Source organism: Procambarus clarkii, chromosome 46, assembly GCF_040958095.1.
Source record: "Procambarus clarkii isolate CNS0578487 chromosome 46, FALCON_Pclarkii_2.0, whole genome shotgun sequence".
Classification (NCBI taxonomy): Eukaryota; Metazoa; Arthropoda; class Malacostraca; order Decapoda; family Cambaridae; genus Procambarus; species Procambarus clarkii.
In genome coordinates, this window is record NC_091195.1 from 33,519,557 (window position 1) to 33,539,007 (window position 19,451).

The window sequence follows — 19,451 nt, forward strand, 5'->3', positions numbered from 1 at the left end:
GTGCAGTAGTGATGGAGAGTGGTGAAGAGCAGTGGTGGAGAGTGGTGTGTGACAGTGGTGGAGAGTGGTGTGTGACAGTGGTGGAGAGTGGTGCGTGGCAGTGGTGTAGATTGGTGTGTGGCAGTGGTGGAGAGTGGTGTGTGACAGTGGTGGAGAGTGGTGTGTGACAGTGGTGGAGAGTGGTGTGTGGCAGTGGTGGATAGTGGTGTGTGGCAGTGGTGGAGAGTGGTGTGTGGCAGTGGTGGAGAGTGGTGTGTGACAGTGGTGGAGAGTGGTGTGTGGCAGTGGTGGATAGTGGTGTGTGGCAGTGGTGGAGAGTGGTGTGTGACAGTGGTGGAGAGTCGTGTGGCAGTGGTGGAGAGTGGTGTGTGACAGTGGTGGAGAGTGGTGTGTGACAGTGGTGGAGAGTAGTGATTGACAGTGGTGGAGAATGGTGTGTGACAGTTGTGGAGAGTGGTGTGTGACAGTGGTGGAGAGAGGTGTGTGACAGTCGTGGAGAGTGGTGTGTGACAGTGGTGGAGAGTGGTGTGTGACAGTGGTGGAGAGTGGTGTGTGACAGTGGTGGAGAGTGGTGTGTGACAGTGGTGGAGAGTGGTGTGCGAAAGTGGTGGAGAGTGGTGTGTGACAGTGGTGGAGAGTGGTGTGTGACAGTGGTGGAGAGTGGTGTCTGAGTGGTGGAGAGTGGTGAGTGGCATTGGTGGAGAATGGTGTGTGAGTGGTGGAGAGTGGTGTGTGACAGTGGTGGAGAGAGGTGTGTGACAGTGGTGGAGAGTGGTGTATGACAGTGGTGGAGAGTGGTGTGTGACAGTGGTGGAGAGTGGTGTGCGAAAGTGGTGGAGAGTGGTGTGTGACAGTGGTGGAGAGTGGTGTGTGACAGTGGTGGAGAGTGGTGTCTGAGTGGTGGAGAGTGGTGAGTGGCATTGGTGGAGAATGGTGTGTGAGTGGTGGAGAGTTGTGAGGGGCAGTGGTGGAGAGTGGTGTGTGAGTGGTGGAGAGTGGTGTGTGACAGTGGTGGAGAGAGGTGTGTGACAGTGGTGGAGAGTGGTGCGTGACAGTGGTGGAGAGTGGTGTGGCAGTGGTGGAGAGTGGTGTGTGACAGTGGTGGAGAGTGGTGTGTGACAGTGGTGGAGAGTGGTGTGTGACAGTGGTGGAGAGTGGTGTGTGACAGTGGTGGAGAGTGGTGTGTGACAGTGGTGGAGAGTGGTGTGTGACAGAGATGGAGAGTGGTGTGTGACAGTGGTGGAGAGTGGTGTGTGACAGTGGTGGAGAGTGGTGTGTGGCAGTGGTGGAGAGTGTTGTGTGACAGTGGTGGAGAGTGGTGTGTGACAGTGGTGGAGAGTGGTGTGTGACAGTGGTGGAGAGTGGTGTGTGACAGTGGTGGAGAGTGGTGTGTGACAGTGGTGGAGAGTGGTGTGTGACAGAGATGGAGAGTGGTGTGTGACAGTGGTGGAGAGTGGTGTGTGACAGTAGTGGAGAGTGGTGTGTGGCAGTGGTGGAGAGTGTTGTGTGAGTGGTGGAGAGTTGTGAGTGGCAGTGGTGGAGAGTGGTGTATGAGTGGTAGAGAGTGGTGTGTGGCAGTGGTGGAGAGTGGTGTGTGACAGTGGTGGAGAGTGGTGTGTGACAGTGGTGGAGAGTGGTGTGTGACAGTGGTGGAGAGTGGTGTGTGACAGTGGTGGAGAGTGGTGTGTGACAGTGGTGGAGAGTGGTGTGCGAAAGTGGTGGAGAGTGATGTGTGACAGTGGTGGAGAGTGGTGTATGAGTGGTAGAGAGTGGTGTGTGGCAGTGGTGGAGAGTGGTGTGTGACAGTGGTGGAGAGTGGTGTGTGACAGTGGTAGAGAGTGGTGTGTGACAGTGGTGGAGAGTGGTGTGTGACAGTGGTGGAGAGTGGTGTGTGACAGTGGTGGAGAGTGGTGTGCGAAAGTGGTGGAGAGTGATGTGTGACAGTGGTGGAGAGTGGTGAGTGACAGAGATGGAGAGTGGTGAGTGGCATTGGTGGAGAATGGTGTGTGAGTGGTGGAGTGTTGTGAGTGGCAGTGGTGGAGAGTGGTGTGTGAGTGGTGGAGAGTGGTGTGTGACAGTTGTGGAGAGTGGTGTGCGGCAGTGGTGGAGAGTGGTGTGTGACAGTGGTGGAGAGTGGTGAGTGGCAGTGGTGGAGTGGTGTGTGGCAGTGGTGGAGAGTGGTGTGCGGCAGTGGTGGAGACTGGTGTGTGGCAGTGGTGGAGAGTGGTGTGTGACAGTGGTGGAGAGTGGTGTGTGGCAGTGGTGGAGAGTGGTGTGTGACAGTGGTGGAGAGTGGTGTGTGACAGTGGTGGAGAGTGGTGTGTGGCAGTGGTGGAGAGTGGTGTGTGACAGTGGTGGAGAGTGGTGTGTGGCAGTGGTGGAGAGTGGTGTGTGGCAGTGGTGGAGAGAGGTGTGTGGCAGTGGTGGAGAGTGGTGTGTGGCAGTGGTGGAGAGTGGTGTGTGGCAGTGGTGGAGAGTGGTGTGTGGCAGTGGTGGAGAGTGGTGTGTGGCAGTGGTGGAGAGTGGTGTGTGGCAGTGGTGGAGAGTGGTGTGTGACAGTGGTGGAGAGTGGTGTGTGAGTGGTGGAGAGTGGTGAGGGGCAGTGGTGGAGAATGGTGTGTGAGTGGTAGAGAGTTGTGAGTGGCAGTGGTGGAGAGTGGTGTGCGGCAGTGATGGAGAGTGGTGAAGGGCAGTGGTGGAGAGTGGTGTTTGACAGTGGTGGAGAGTGGTGTTTGACAGTGGTGGAGAGTGGTGTGTGACAGTGGTGGAGAGTGGTGAGTGACAGTGGTGGAGAGTGGTGTGTGACAGTGGTGTAGAGTGGTGTGTGACAGTGGTGGAGAGTGGTGTGTGACAGTGGTGGAGAGTGGTGTGTGACAGTGGTAGAGAGTGGTGTGGCAGTGGTGGAGAGTGGTGTGTGACAGTGGTGGAGAGTGGTTTGTGACAGTGGTGGAGAGTGGTGTGTGACAGTGGTGGAAAGTGGTGTGTGGCAGTGGTGTCGAGTGGTGTGTGGCAGTGGTGGAGAGTGGTGTGTGACAGTGGTGGAGAGTGGTGTGACAGTGGTGGAGAGTGGTGTGTGACAGTGGTGGAGAGTGGTGTTTGACAGTGGTGGAGAGTAGTGAGTGACAGTGGTATAGAATGGTGTGTGACAGTGGTGGAGAGTGGTGTGTGACAGTGGTGGAGAGAGGTGTGTGACAGTGGTGGAGAGTGGTGTGTGACAGTGGTGGAGAGTGGTGTGTGACAGTGGTGGAGAGTGGTGTGTGGCAGTGGTGGAGAGTGGTTTGTGACAGTGGTGGAGAGAGGTGTGTGACAGTGGTGGAGAGTGGTGTGTGACAGTGGTGGAGAGTGGTGTGTGACAGTGGTGGAGAGTTGTGAGTGACAGAGATGGAGAGTGGTATGTGAGTGGTGTCTGAGTGGTGGAGAGTGGTGAGTGGCATTGGTGGAGAATGGTGTGTGAGTGGTGGAGAGTTGTGAGTGGCAGTGTTGGAGAGTGGTGTGTGAGTGGTGGAGAGTGGTGTGTGACAGTGGTGGAGAGTGGTGTGCGGCAGTGGTGGAGAGTGGTGTGTGAGTGGTGGAGAGTGGTGTGTGACAGTAGTGGAGAGTGGTGTGTGACAGTGGTGGAGAGTGGTGTGTGACAGTGGTGGAGAGTGGTGGGGAGTGGTGTGTGGCAGTTGTGTAGAGTGGTGTGTGACAGTGGTGGAGAGTGGTGTGTGACAGTGGTGGAGAGTAGTGAGTGACAGTGGTGGAGGGTGGTGTGTGACAGTGGTGGAGAGTGGTGTGTGGCAGTGGTGGAGAGTGGTGTGGGACAGTGGTGGAGAGTGGTGAGGGGCAGTGGTGGAGAGTGGTGAAGGGCAGTGGTGGAGAGTGGTGTGTGACAGTGGTGGAGAGTGGTGTGTGACAGTGGTGGAGAGTGGTATGTGAGTGGTGGAGAGTGGTGAGGGGCAGTGGTGGAGAGTGGTGTGCGGCAGTGGTGGAGACAGGTGTGTGACAGTGGTGGAGAGTGGTGTTTGACAGTGGTGGAGAGTGGTGTGTGGCAGTGGTGGAGACTGGTGTGTGACAGTGGTGGAGAGTGGTGTGTGACAGTGGTGGAGAGTGGTGAGTAGCAGTGGTGGAGAATGGTGAGTGGCAGTGGTGGAGAATGGTGTGTGACAGTGGTGGAGAGTGGTGTGTGACAGTGGTGGAGAGTAGTGAGTGACAGTGGTGGAGAGTGGTGTGTGGTAGTGGTGGAGAGTGGTGTGTGGCAGTGGTGTAGAGTGGTGTGTGGCAGTGGTGGAGAGTGGTGTGTGACAGTGGTGGAGAGTGGTGTGTGACAGTGGTGGAGAGTGGTGTGGCAGTGGTGGAGAGTGATGTGTGACAGTGGTGGAGAGTGGTGTGTGACAGTGGTGGAGAGTGGTGTGGCAGTGGTGGAGAGTGATGTGTGACAGTGGTGGAGAGTGGTCTGTGACAGTGGTGGAGAGTAGTGAGTGACAGTGGTGGAGAGTGGTGAGTGACGGTGGTGGGGAGTGGTGTGTGACAGTGGTGGAGAGTGGTGTGTGACAGTGGTGGAGAGTGGTGTGTGACAGTGATGGAGAGTGGTGTGTGACAGTGGTGGAGAGTGGTGTGTGACAGTCATGGAGAGTGGTGTGTGGCAGTGGTGGAGAGTGGTGTGTGACAGTGGTGGAGAGTGTTGAGTGACAGTAGTGGAGAGTGGTGTGTGACAGTGGTGGAGAGTGGTGAGTGACAGTGGTGGAGAGTTGTGAGTGACAGTGGTGGAGAATGGTGTATGGCAGTGGTGGAGTGTAGTGAGTGACAGTGGTGGAGAGTGGTAGTGATACTATCCTACTCCTCCTGCTCCTCCTCTGCACCACTACCCTCCTCCTCCTCTGCACCACTACCCTCCTCCTCCTCTGCACCACTACCCTCCTCCTCTGCACCACTACCCTCCTCCTCCTCCTCTGCTCCACTACCCTCCTCCTCTTCCTCCTTAAGAGATGGGTGTGAGGAGTAACCAGGTGTGGGCTTCAGTGTTCCCTCTCATGTGCAGGTGTGGGTCGGGAGAGTTGCCAGGTGTGGGCTTCAATGTTCCCTATCATCTGCCGGTGTGGGTGTGGAGAGTTGCCAGGTGTGGGCTTCAATGTTCCCTCTCATATACAGGTGTGGGTGTGGAGAGTTGCCAGGTGTGAGCTTCAATGTTCCCTCTCGTCTACAGGTGTGGGTGTGGAGAGTTGCCATGTGTGAGCTTCAATGTTCCCTCTCGTCTACAGGTGTGGGTGTGGAGAGTTGCCAGGTGTGAGCTGCAATGTTTCCTCTCGTCTACAGGTTTGGATGTGGAGAGTTGCCAGGTGTGGGCTTCAATGTTCCCTCTCATCTACAGGTGTGGGTGTGGAGAGTTGCCAGGTGTGGGCTTCAATGTTCCCTCTCATATACAGGTGTGGGAGGGGAGAGTTGCCAGGTGTGGGCTGCAATGTTCCCTCTCATATAAAGGTGTGGGTGTGGAGAGTTGCCAGGTGTGAGCTTCAATGTTCCCTCTCGTCTACAGGTGTGGGTGTGGAGAGTTGCCAGGTGTGAGCTGCAATGTTTCCTCTCGTCTACAGGTGTGGATGTGGAGAGTTGCCAGGTGTGGGCTTCAATGTTCCCTCTCATCTACAGGTGTGGGTGTGGAGAGTTGCCAGGTGTGGGCTGCAATGTTCCCTCTCATCTACAGGTGTGGGAGGGGAGAGTTGCCAGGTGTGGACTTCAGTGTTCCCTCTCATCTACAGGTGTGGGTGGGGAGAGACTCCTGCGAGGACTTCACTGGAGGGGCGTCACTGGTGATGAACTTTGGATTGGGAACCGGGACAGTGAAGAGAACAAGAAGTACCTCCGGGAGCTCAGTGCGTCGCTTAACAATTTTAATTATGTTGAAATATGGTAAATTGTTGAGACCTGCCTCACGAGACCAATAATGTACAAGGACACATCTACGAGGAGCTGGTTGTTGAGACCAGCCTCACGAGACCAATAATGTACAAGGACACATCTACGAGGAGCTGGTTGTTGAGACCTGCCTCACGAGACCAATAATGTACAAGGACACATCTACGAGGAGCTGGTTGTTGAGACCAGCCTCACGAGACCAATAATGTACAAGGACACATCTACGAGGAGCTGGTTGTTGAGACCAGCCTCACGAGACCAATAATGTACAAGGACACATCTACGAGGAGCTGGTTGTTGAGACCTGCCTCACGAGACCAATAATGTACAAGGACACATCTACGAGGAGCTGGTTGTTGAGACCAGCCTCACGAGCCCAATAATGTACAAGGACACATCTACGAGGAGCTGGTTGTTGAGACCAGCCTCACGAGACCAATAATGTACAAGGACACATCTACGAGGAGCTGGTTGTTGAGACCAGCCTCACGAGACCAATAATGTACAAGGACACATCTACGAGGAGCTGGTTGTTGAGACCAGCCTCACGAGACCAATAATGTACAAGGACACATCTACGAGGAGCTGGTTGTTGAGACCAGCCTCACGAGACCAATAATGTACAAGGACACATCTACGAGGAGCTGGTTGTTGAGACCAGCCTCACGAGACCAATAATGTACAAGGACACATCTACGAGGAGCTGGTTGTTGAGACCAGCCTCACGAGACCAATAATGTACAAGGACACATCTACGAGGAGCTGGTTGTTGAGACCAGCCTCACGAGACCAATGTAGATGTACATTATATGACAATGATTATGATGTACATCTCTCAATGAGATGATTACATCTCATCAAGTATTAGATGTACATGTGTAGATGTACAGTAATCTACAAATGTACATGTGTAGATGTACAGTAATCTACAGATGTACATGTGTAGATGTACAGTAATCTACAGATGTACATGTGTAGATGTACAGCAATCTACAGATGTACATGTGTAAATGTACAGTAATCTACAGATGTACATGTGTAGATGTACAGTAATCTACAGATGTACATGTGTAGATGTACAGTAATCTACAGATGTACATGTGTAGATGTACAGTAATCTACAGATGTACATGTGTAGATGTACAGTAATCTACAGATGTACATGTGTAGATGTACAGTAATCTACAGATGTACATGTGTAGATGTACAGTAATCTACAGATGTACATGTGTAGATGTACAGTAATCTACAGATGTACATGTATAGATGTACAGTAATCTACAGATATACATGTGTAGATGTACAATAATCTACAGATGTACATGTGTAGATGTACAGTTATCTACAGATGTACATGTGTAGATGTACAGTAATCTACAGATGTACATGTGTAGATGTACAGTAACCTACAGATGTACATGTGTAGATGTACAGTAATCTACAGATGTACATAACATTGAGACCAATGTCCTCCTACATACGAGGACCTCGCTGGAACTCTTACCACTGACGGGTTATCAAAGTTTTATCACAAGTTGGGTTTAGTAAGACATACAACAAGACCATGTGTATGTTTGTGGTTTGTATAAGTTTTTGTGTGTTGGTTGTATGATAAATATATCCAAAGGTTACTTGATCAACCAGGCTGTGACTTTAGGCTGTGAGCAGACGTGTCTAACATCCTGGATGACCAGAGCAGCAAGCCATAGCGGCTTGGTCGGTGACCAGACCAGGAGACATGGTCGGTGACCAGACCAGGAGACATGGTCGGTGACCAGACCAGCAGCCAGGAGACATGGTCGGTGACCAGACCAGCAGCCAGGAGACATGGTCGGTGACCAGACCAGCAGCCAGGAGACATGGTCGGAGACCAGACCAGCAGCCAGGAGACATGGTCGGAGACTAGGGGTCATGGTCCCCAGAACGACCAACTGGTAGACTACAAGTGGGTGGTATGAATGTGTATGATGGTGGATTAAATGATTTCTTGTGTCCATTGTATTAATGAGTTGTATGCTGCAGTATTAATGAGCTTTGGTATGCTGGAGGTATGAGTGAGTTTTGGTATATTATGTAACTGTGCACTGTGTTAGATAATGTTCCAGTGTTCTGTCGGGTATTTCTCCACAGTGCTGACATTTCCTCTCATCTTCTGGAATCTGTAAGCCTATTTCCCACGAACATGGGTGTCCAAGTCTAATGCGATGAGTGTTCTTTTGTTGTTCTACCGATCCCTTTCATCAAAATAAGTGGTTTGTTGTTGGTTGAATTCTTGTATCAACTTGCAAATCTTGATGTTGCAAAGGCTGTATTGTGGTCACTGTTCATCTTCTGCATTGCTCTATTTCTAATCACTTTCTTAATATGTGATAGACTCTGTGGTATGTAAATGTCTACATTTCTTCTCTTACTTTCAAGTTTTACAGCTTCGTCTGCAGTGTCATTTCCTATTATTCCCACATGACTTGGCACCCACCTTGAGGCTACCTTGAGGTGCTTCCGGGGCTTAGTGTCCCCGCGGCCCGGTCGTCGACCAGGCCTCCTGGTTGCTGGACTGATTAACCAGGCTGTTAGACGCGGCTGCTCGCAGCCTGACGTATGAGTCACAGCCTGGTTGATCAGGTATCCTTTGGAGGTGCTTATCCAGTTCTCTCTTGAACACTGTGAGGGGTTTGCCAGTTATGCCCCTTATGTGTAGTGGAAGCGTGTTGAACAGTCTCGGGCCTCTGATGTTGATAGAGTTCTCTCTCAGAGTACCTGTTGCACCTCTGCTTTTCAACGGGGGTATTCTGCACATCCTGCCATGTCTTCTGGTCTCATGTGGTGTTATTTCTGTGTGCAGGTTTGGGACCAGCCCCTCAATTATTTTCCACGTGTAAATTATTATGTATCTCTCCCGCCTGCGCTCAAGGGAGTACAGATTTAGGCTCTTTAGTCGGTCCCAGTAATTTAGATGTTTTACTGAGTGGATTCTAGCAGTAAAGGATCTCTGCACGCTCTCTAGGTCAGCAATTTCTCCAGCTTTGAAAGGGGCTGTCATTGTGCAGCAGTACTCCACTCTAGATAGCACAAGCGTTTTGAAAAGTATCATCATCGGTATAGCATCTCTAGTGTGAAAAGTTCTTGTTATCCAACCTGTCATTTTTCTTGCAGTTGTGACGGCTACTTTATTGTGTTCTTTAAAGGTAAGGTCTTCCGACATGAGTACACCCAGGTCCTTTACATTGCCTTTTCGTTCTATGTTATGATTTGCCTGCGTTTTGGTGCCTGGTTGACCCAGTTGACAAATACCTGACGGCTTTGACGTTTGAGTAATGACGTTCGATTTTAGTATGCTTGTGGTATGAATGAGTTTTAGTATGCTGATGGTATGAATGAGTTTTGTTATGCTAGTGGTATGAATGAGTTTTGTTATGCTGATGGTATGAATGAGTTTTGTTATGCTAGTGGTATGAATGAGTTTTGATGCATTGGTGGTATGAATGAATTTCTGTATAATGGTAGTATGAAAGAGTTTTGGTATACAATGTTTGAATAAGTTTTGTTATATTAGAGGTATGAATGTATTATAGTATGCTGGAGGTACCTTCCTTGAGGTGGTTTCTGGGCTTTGCGTCCCCACGGCCCGGTCCTCGACCAGGCTTCCACGTTGCTGGACTGGTCAACCCGGCTGTTGGACGCGGCTGCTCGCACCCTGCCATATGAATCACAGCCTGGTTGATCAGGTATCCTTAGGAGGAGCCTATCAAGTTCTCTCTTGAACACTGTGAGGGGTCGGCTAGCTATACCCCTTATGTGTAATGGAATAGTGTAAATATAGTGGAAGGTATAGATAAGCAGCCTTCCAGTCTGTAGTGGAAGGGATAGATAAGCAGCCTTCCAGTCTGTAGTGGAAGGTATAGATAAGCAGCCTTCCAGTCTGTAGTGGAAGGTATAGATAAGCAGCCTTCCAGTCTGTAGTGGAAGGTATAGATAAGCAGCCTTCCAGTCTGTAGTGGAAGGTATAGATAAGCAGCCTTCCAGTCTGTAGTGGAAGGTATAGATAAGCAGCCTTCCAGTCTGTAGTGGAAGGTATAGATAAGCAGCCTTCCAGTCTGTAGTGGAAGGTATAGATAAGCAGCCTTCCAGTCTGTAGTGGAAGGTATAGATAAGCAGCCTTCCAGTCTGTAGTGGAAGGTATAGATAAGCAGCCTTCCAGTCTGTAGTGGAAGGTATAGATAAGCAGCCTTCCAGTCTGTAGTGGAAGATATAGATAAGCAGCCTTCCAGTCTGTAGTGGAAGGTATAGATAAGCAGCCTTCCAGTCTGTAGTGGAAGGTATAGATAAGCAGCCTTCCAGTCTGTAGTGGAAGGGATAGATAAGCAGCCTTCCAGTCTGTAGTGGAAGGTATAGATAAGCAGCCTTCCAGTCTGTAGTGGAAGGTATAGATAAGCAGCCTTCCAGTCTGTAGTGGAAGGTATAGATAAGCAGCCTTCCAGTCTGTAGTGGATGGTATAGATAAGCAGCCTTCCAGTCTGTAGTGGAAGATATAGATAAGCAACCTTCCAGTCTGTAGTGGAAGGTATAGATAAGCAGCCTTCCAGTCTGTAGTGGAAGGTATAGATAAGCAGCCTTCCAGTCTGTAGTGGAAGGTATAGATAAGCAGCCTTCCAGTCTGTAGTGGAAGGTATAGATAAGCAGCCTTCCAGTCTGTAGTGGAAGGTATAGATAAGCAGCCTTCCAGTCTGTAGTGGAAGGTATAGATAAGCAGCCTTCCAGTCTGTAGTGGAAGATATAGATAAGCATTTGTCTCCTGATTTTATGAATAAGTTTTGGTATGTAATTGATATATTAGCATTTTCTACACTTTATTATCAATATGACTTTCTTTACTATTGTTTATTGGATCACTATTATTAGTTTTGGGTCTTTATTTGTTACGAGATCTTAGTTATTGTAACATTTTAGGGATTTTAGACATTTGGGAATTTTTGTCTGACTTTAGTCTGTCTTAACCTTATTATCCTCAAGATCAAGCAGGAGCATATATACACCTGTGTTATTGTAGGTTGCTTAAAGTACAACTAAATACAGTAAGTTGCCGACTGTAACTTACAATTATGCATTAAGCAGCTTACCGTATATGTACTTTCATATTATCAGTATCCTATTGTAAACTTGCTCTAATACAGTAGGAAGCCTTTGGGCACTTACTTTATTACAGTAAGTAACGTACTGTACAAGATCTTTTGTACAGTAAGCAGCTTACTGTTCAAGTAGTTTAATACAGTAAGTGTCCTTCTACACACTTAAATGAACAATTTCTTTAGTAAAGAAACTACCATATGTACGCCTGCTTTGATACTGTAAGTAGTACTGTACTATATTTTATATAGTAAAGTACTACAACTATTAAAGTCAATACATGCATTATTTGAAATACAGTAACATATAACTTTAAACAATATAAACACTTTTATTTGCCCTCATTTTCTGAGGTCTGTTGTTTGGAGGTATTAACTTGCTAGTGGTATATGATATGACTTTTTCAACAGAAACAGAGTAAGACAAATCCGAGTGGTAAACGTTGTCAATGGTCCTCAGGACTCTGGCCTGAGACCTGTCTTGTTTAAAGTATATAAACCACGTAGATAAAAAAAATTAATTAATTTTCTTAATAAATTAAGAAAAACTTAATACGATACAAGAAGACTTAGGCTTTTAAAATTTAACAAAACTTTTGCATGTGCTGGTCAAAACTGTTTATGCTCAGTTTAATATTACGTTGACTTTCCTTTAAATGACTGGAGAGGAAAGTCTCATTTTGATAATTTTCTCAAATTCTTCACCTTCATTATACCTCACTATCAAACTGTTGCTGCTGACAGTGAGAACAGTAACCAACCTTAAAACATTTAAACTGGGAGAAAGCCACTATTGCTGACCTGAAAAAGCTTAGTGTCTGTTTAACAGAAAACTTGATAATATTCATATATCAATTATTGCAACTGTCAACACAAATCTTCAGTGTAATATCTATCAAAACAGTTTCAATTACTCTTTTTTTCATCTGTTATGTCAGTGTTGGTTAAGGAAGGGGGGAGAGAATCCTTCTAAAAAACTAATAGAAGAAGTTATGCCTGGTTGGAATTGTCACGTTAAAGCATTCCAAATTACATCTATTTTTGGGATACCCTGTGGTAAGATGCTGGGTGTCCCAGAGATGGCTGGGATACCCTGTGGCAAGATGCTGGGTGTCCCAGAGATGGCTGGGATACTCTGTGGCAAGATGCTGGGTGTCCCAGAGATGGCTGGGATACTCTGTGGCAAGATGCTGGGTGTCCCAGAGATTGCTGGGATACTCTGTGGCAAGATGCTGGGTGTCCCAGAGATGGCTGGGATACTCTGTGGCAAGATGCTGGGTGTCCCAGAGATTGCTGGGATACTCTGTGGCAAGATGCTGGGTGTCCCAGAGATGGCTGGGATACTCTGTGGCAAGATGCTGGGTGTCCCAGAGATGGTTGGGATACCCTGTGGCAAGTTGCTGGGTGTCCCAGAGATGGCTGGGATACTCTGTGGCAAGATGCTGGGTGTCCCAGAGATGGCTGGGATACTCTGTGGCAAGATGCTGAGTGTCCCAGAGATGGCTGGGATACTCTGTGGCAAGATGCTGGTGCCCCAGAGATGGCTGGGATACTCTGTGGCAAGATGCTGGGTGTCCCAGAGATGGCTGGGATACTCTGTGGCAAGATGCTGGGTGTCCCAGAGATGGCTGTGATACTCTGTGGCAAGATGCTGGGTGTCCCAGAGATGGCTGGGATACTCTGTGGCAAGATGCTGGGTGTCCCAGAGATGGCTGGGATACTCTGTGGCAAGATGCAGGGTGCCCCAGAGATGGCTGGGATACCCTGTGGCAAGATGCTGGGTGTCCCAGAGATGGCTGGGATACTCTGTGGCAAGATGCTGGGTGCCCCAGAGATGGCTGGGATACCCTGTGGCAAGATGCTGGGTGTCCCAGAGATGGCTGGGATACTCTGTGGCAAGATGCTGGGGGCCCCAGAGATGGCTGGGATACTCTGTGGCAAGATGCTGGGTGTCCCAGAGATGGCTGGGATACTCTGTGGCAAGATGCTGGTGCCCCAGAGATGGCTGGGATACTCTGTGGCAAGATGCTGGGTGTCCCAGAGATGGCTGGGATACTCTGTGGCAAGATGCTGGGTGTCCCAGAGATGGCTGTGATACTCTGTGGCAAGATGCTGGGTGTCCCAGAGATGGCTGGGATACTCTGTGGCAAGATGCTGGGTGTCCCAGAGATGGCTGGGATACTCTGTGGCAAGATGCAGGGTGCCCCAGAGATGGCTGGGATACCCTGTGGCAAGATGCTGGGTGTCCCAGAGATGGCTGGGATACTCTGTGGCAAGATGCTGGGTGCCCCAGAGATGGCTGGGATACCCTGTGGCAAGATGCTGGGTGTCCCAGAGATGGCTGGGATACTCTGTGGCAAGATGCTGGGGGCCCCAGAGATGGCTGGGATACTCTGTGGCAAGATGCTGGGTGTCCCAGAGATGGCTGGGATACCCTGTGGCAAGATGCTGGGTGTCCCAGAGATGGCTGCCTGTCCCAGACCAGACTTTAGAGACAAAACGGTTTATGAATTTCGTGATAAAATTATAAAATTATGAGAGTAAGGAACGTCGTTGAAGATTCCTCTGGGCCTGTATTACATGTAATACTTTCAGAGATAAGTATTCTACACTATACAACAGCGCTGTATACAGGACACGAGACTTAACCTGACCTTACAGCAAAATAATGTCCAAATAAACCCATCCTCATCCTTCCCCCCCCCCTCCATCCTCCTCATTCTCTCCCTGCCTGTACAACAACACTCCACACACACACACTCACTCTATACACAATGCACAACCTACTAATCATAGAGTTAAGATGTGAATAAGGCTGTCTTTCTAAACTGTTTCTACCTCTTGTTTTTCGCCATTCCAAACGATCATTCCCGAGCAGTAGCCAAAATTGGGTTCTTGAAATTCTCGCGAAGGTTTGATTGGGCAACTAACAGCCTTATAGCAGGCTTAGGCTATCGATAGGATCAATTACCAACTGTTCAAGTAGCTCTAGTTGCCTAACAACCAGAAGTTAGCGGCCTCGGCCGAACTAACACCCATCAGCCACTTAGTCTACCAAGACACAACACAAACATCCACCTTAGTACAGATTAGACTAGGCTTCCTGGCCCCCACAAGGTTATGGCGACCAAAGTCAGCTTCACTGACGAATCTGGCCAGATTCGTTCTCCAGCCCAACTACTTGAAGTAATTCATGAGATCACCCAGATTACCTACAAAAAATGTGTTCAAAATAACAACTGGAGCCATCTTGTTGGTACACAATGCAGACCTTCCAGAACTCCTCCCGACCGACAGTCTGAACAAACTATAGGAGAAGGTGGATCACGGTCTACCCCCCGGCCAACTTCCAAGCCAAACGCACTATCTTTGTACATAGGATCCATGACATCATCATGGATCACTCAGTTGACGAGATATCTGCAGAAATCTGGAGAAAAAACAGGGATATTAAATTAATTCAGGCCCACTGGTTTACAACTCAATCCCACAACAACCAAGTACTGAAGCTATTTCTGGCTTCACCGGAGCAAGCAGCACAAGTCTGCCACCTTGGCTTTTCTGCATTTGGCATCAAGTCTGGCCCTGACCAAATCACCTTACAGAGGTTTCACAAGCTCAAACAATGCTTCCAGTATGACCACTATTCTAGTGCATGCAACATTGAAATCCCCAAGTGCAGCAGGTGGGCAGGGAAACACAACTACAGGGAATGCACAAGCCCAACACCCAAGTGTGCACAATGCAATGGTGCACACATTGCTATCTCTTATTTGTGTCCTCATAGACAGGATGGAATCAAGCAAGCAAGGGAAACGGTTACAACAGCCCGTCAACAAGCAGCAATCACCATTCCTGCCCCTCCTCCACCAGTAAACGCCTGGGGTAACCCCAACCAACAACAGGCCCAATTCCCAGGGTTGCAGGCCCAGTCGGTCGCCCAAGGGAAACACCAAAGCAACCAACACCTCAATAACTCCACAGTTATACCAGGGCAAACCCAGAACCATCCACAACAGGCCTCAACATCTAACCTTCTCGCAACAAACCCCGATCCTAATCCCAGCTTAGGAGCTAAACTCCTAAAATTTGCCCAAATCACATTTCCAAACAACCCAGTGAAGCTCCTGGATTTCTGAAACTCACTCAGGATGGACAATGGCCTGTTCCCTGTCCACATGCCCGAGGACTCGCTGGCCTACCTGTCTCCTAACAACACAACAGCCATCGCCCAGACCTAAGCACAACCCAACAACTCCAACCCAAATACTCTCCACCCCCAGGCCTCATCCAACGCTCAAGAGACACCAAACTCCCAGAATCACCCCGGCCCCTCCACCCCGACAAACTAGCAAACACCAAGGTCCAGCCTTCCTACAGTAGTCCCAGACAGGATTGTACTCAAAGCCCTCACAAGCACCCTTGCCATAAGAAACCCTAGACGCAATCAGCGCCTCACACACCGCAGTTCCACACACCATTGTTCTAAGAGGCTCAGGGCCAACACTAGCAGCCGAAGCTCATCCCCTGAGGACAGGGTAAGGGCAAGCAACCCCCCTAATACTCCATCTGTGAGTGACTCTAGCACTACAAACGTGGACATCGAGAACAGTAGTGTCAACAAAGACTCCTCAATTGTACAGCAACGTGTGGAAAACCTCATCCATCCCCCGGCCGGAACCATGAACATGATCCCTGGCCCAAAAGACCTATCCTCCACCTACACACACATCAGAAGCCAAACCGAAGTTAACAACACTGGCACTCGAGCCAAACAAACACATACGACTTACAACCAATAATGAGGATCACCATTCTTCAAGTGAATATCAGACTCTACTTCAACAACAGATACCTCCTCACCCTGGAGGCAGCCAGACTTAACCCAGATATTATCTTACTCAATGAAGCAGCGGTTAGACAGGACCAGCACATCTCTCTTTGTGTATATTCTACTATGGAGGTCAACAGGGGGATGCACAGTGGGGTGGCAATCCTAATAAAGAAAAGGCTTTCCTACCGCCCAATCCTCATAGAAGATGACCACTTCCTTGCAATAGAATTCACCACCTCAAAGGGCCCCCCCTAATCGTCTGCACCGCATACCTACCCCCAAGACTCGCTTACCTCCCCTCTATCCCACTCAACAGGCTGCTCGACAGGACACTCCCAACTATATTTGCCGGAGACCTGAATGCCCACCACCACCAGGCCCTATTTAACGCTCCTACCAGAGCAGACCTAAAGGGCAGACAGCTCTTCAGTTTAATGCAAAACAGAGACCTCTCCTTCGAAGGCCCCCACTTCAAGACATTCTTTACTGGCACTGTGAGGGGCTCCCCTGACATAGTACTGACCAACAGAGACTGTGACCTGTTCCACAGCAGGGTGACCCCCAGGCAAGAACGTGGGGTCGGATCACATACATGTGGTCACCACCCTCTAAGCTACCCCCTTCCAGTTTGTGACACCTCCCAGGTGACTATGACACCTTCCTCACTGACGACCCCATCATCGAGTTTGACAACCTACCCACCCAAACAATAGACCAAGCAGTAAATACCATCCACAAAAGCATCCAGCTTGCAACTGAGGCCACCTGTGAAAGATCCACCACCAATATAAAGCGACCCAAGAAATCAGAGGTAAAATGAAGGAGTACCAACGAGCCTGTCAAAGCCACTACCAAACTGGCCAGCCACCAGTGTTGTCCCTACAAACACTCAGAAGGGAAACCATAGACCTAATGCTAACTCATAAGAGCCACATATGGGGAACCCTTGTTAGACAGGTAAACCAGTACAAAAAGGAGCCAGGAGCCTTCTGGTGTAAGATCAGACAGCTCTTGGGATCGGCTAACCCCAGCCTCACCTGCCTCATACACACATTCCTGGATGAAGATGTCGAGGAACAACAGGGAAAAATAGAAGACCCACAAGAACAGGCTGACCTCATCAGTGCAGTATGGAAAAAACACTCACGGCTTCAAACAGCAGAGCTTTCAACAACATTCACTTCATCCGTGTCAACCAATGGACAACAGAAAATGCCACCTCCCTTCTCAGCACCCCCTTGATAGACCTGACAACCCTCTTTTATTTTTTTATTTTTGCCACATATTTCTTATTTGATAGTTGTGATGTGCAATGTTATGCCGCATATGCATGGTATTTGCATTTTTCGTAATTAAAGAGCATTTGTCAATCATCCGATACTTGTGGAGTTCATGTAGATCGCTGTGTAAGGCCTCAATATTATGTTCACTCCATACTTTACCATAAATCTTAGCGTCATCTTCAATTTTGATGATATGGTTTATGATATTCTATTCTATGTCATTGATGTATATGACAAAAAGGGTTAGTCCCAAAATGGAACCTTGCGGTACTCCACTCACCACATTTCTCCACTCAGAGATATTTCCGTTTAGGACGACACTTTGCTTTCTTCGTTTTAATCATTGTTTGATCCATTCTAGTATTCTACCATATATTCCATGTGCTTGTACTTTTCATGTCAGTCTTTCATGTGGTACATTATCAAAAGCTTTAGCAAAGTTTATGTATACTACATGTACTGGAAGTCCTTGTCTGAATTGCTGGTTACCATTTCCTAAACCTAGAGCAGTTTGTTAGGTATGATTTATTTTTAAGAAGGCTATTGTTGTGACCCAAAGTGAAGGAGTGAATAAATTCGAAAATCTCTCTCAGAGTATGGGGCAAGGGAAGTGTGTACTCACCTAGTTGTGTTTGCGGGGGTTGAGCTCTGGCTCTTTGGTCCCGCCTCTCAACCGTCAATCAACAGGTGTACAGATTCCTGAGCCTATTGGGCTCTATCATATCTACACTTGAAACTGTGTATGGAGTCAGCCTCCACCACATCACTTCCTAATGCATTCCATTTGTCAACCACTCTGACACTAAAAACGTTCTTTCTAATATCTCTGCGGCTCATTTGGGCACTCAGTTTCCACCTGTGTCCCCTTGTGCGTGTGCCCCTTGTGTTAAATAGCCTGTCTTTATCTACTGTTGTAGCGTGGGTTGGTGGTGTTGTCGTCGTTGATCCTTCTTTCTGGACAACCCAACCCACAACTCGGTAGAGTGCTTATACTTTACCAGGAGATCACCCTGGGCGCTTCTGGCTCTTGGAGAGGGGCTCAACGTCACACGTTTAGGGGATGCGGCTCCAATACTTAGCCTCATTGTCACGTGCACACACCCACTCGAGCCGCTGTGCCTCCCCACTCTCTCCTTATGCGATATAATATCCTCAATCCCCTTTGACTTATTAGTTTTCCGTCCTACCCTGTCCACAGCAGTGGTTCTCGGTTCTTTCTCTCTCTCTCTCTCTCTCTCTCCTTCTTTAGTACTTCCTGGGAAGCCTCACTAGGACAAGGGCAAACACCAGCAAATTTGAATACATTTACTGGACAAAGCACATACACAATACCTACACACATATAATAATAATGAATGCTACACTCCATACTATTTCAGTCAGGTTGCACTCCAACACTATCAGAGCTCTATCATCTGCTTATCAAGTGGTATCCTATCTCCGGATTCACCACCTAATACTACCAACCTCCTCAAGTAGATCAAGTCTTATAATACAATGTTGCACTGTCAGCAAGAGAATATATATTTATAAACATGTGCAAGGAAAATTGGTGTATGAATGCAATAACAAATATATATCAGTATAAATGTTCCTTGATATATAACAATGATCAATCGATCACCCTATCAGTCCTAGAACACTTACATCTGTAGGTAATCCAGCCTACGACTGTAACTCTAAACTTCAGTATAAACACTCCTCTGCACAAGAATGGCAAACAATCACTCACCTTTCACTGTGTCTTGCACGCTAATGACAACCAAACACTCTATCACCTCCCTACAAGTAATCATTTAGAACTTCCCTTCCACATCTGGAAGTTCACTACCCTGACCTCTTCAGGTTCTTCCGGGTTTAACCACCAGGATCCTCTGCAGCTCCTCCAGGCTGCTACACCATGAAGTTTTCCTTGGGCAACTATGGTGCTTCGCCACTTCTACTAGGGTCCTCCACAGCTCTCCTGGCTGCTACACCATGAGGTTCCCTCGAGGAACTATGGTGCTTCACCACCTCTACAGAATCACATGACACTCCTCTTCACTGCTTCTCCTCACAGCTCGAGGTCCTCTCCTCCACTACCTTGCAGTCTCATCAACTACTCCCTCTGTGCTGGCTTCGAAGTTCTCAGCAACTTCTTCCCCAAAGACAAACCTGCAACCCATTGACACTCCAATAAAAATGTTTCCCCTTAAACACATAAACAAAAATAACCACACAATATGTTTGCCTCCAACATCTATCTGCTCTCTACATACTGTGAGAGTGGACTCCCCCGTTTTGGGCTGGTCCATGCTCCGCCTCGCCCGGCGGTCCTCA

The 19,451-nt window shown here is 48.6% G+C and overlaps 1 protein-coding gene across 3 annotated transcripts in view; it reads left to right on the top strand.

Annotated features, from left to right (window-relative positions):
* Positions 1–9,936, top strand: part of LOC123770533 (uncharacterized) — a 78,732-nt gene extending 68,796 nt beyond the window's left edge. For all 3 annotated transcript variants that reach the window (XM_069301907.1, XM_069301908.1, XM_069301906.1), the window contains one exon: positions 5,736–9,936. In XM_069301907.1, coding sequence (XP_069158008.1) covers positions 5,736–5,890 — 155 coding nt within the window. In that variant the 3' untranslated portion in view covers positions 5,891–9,936. The remainder of the gene's footprint in view (positions 1–5,735) is intronic.
* The last annotated feature ends 9,515 nt before the right edge of the window (positions 9,937–19,451 follow it).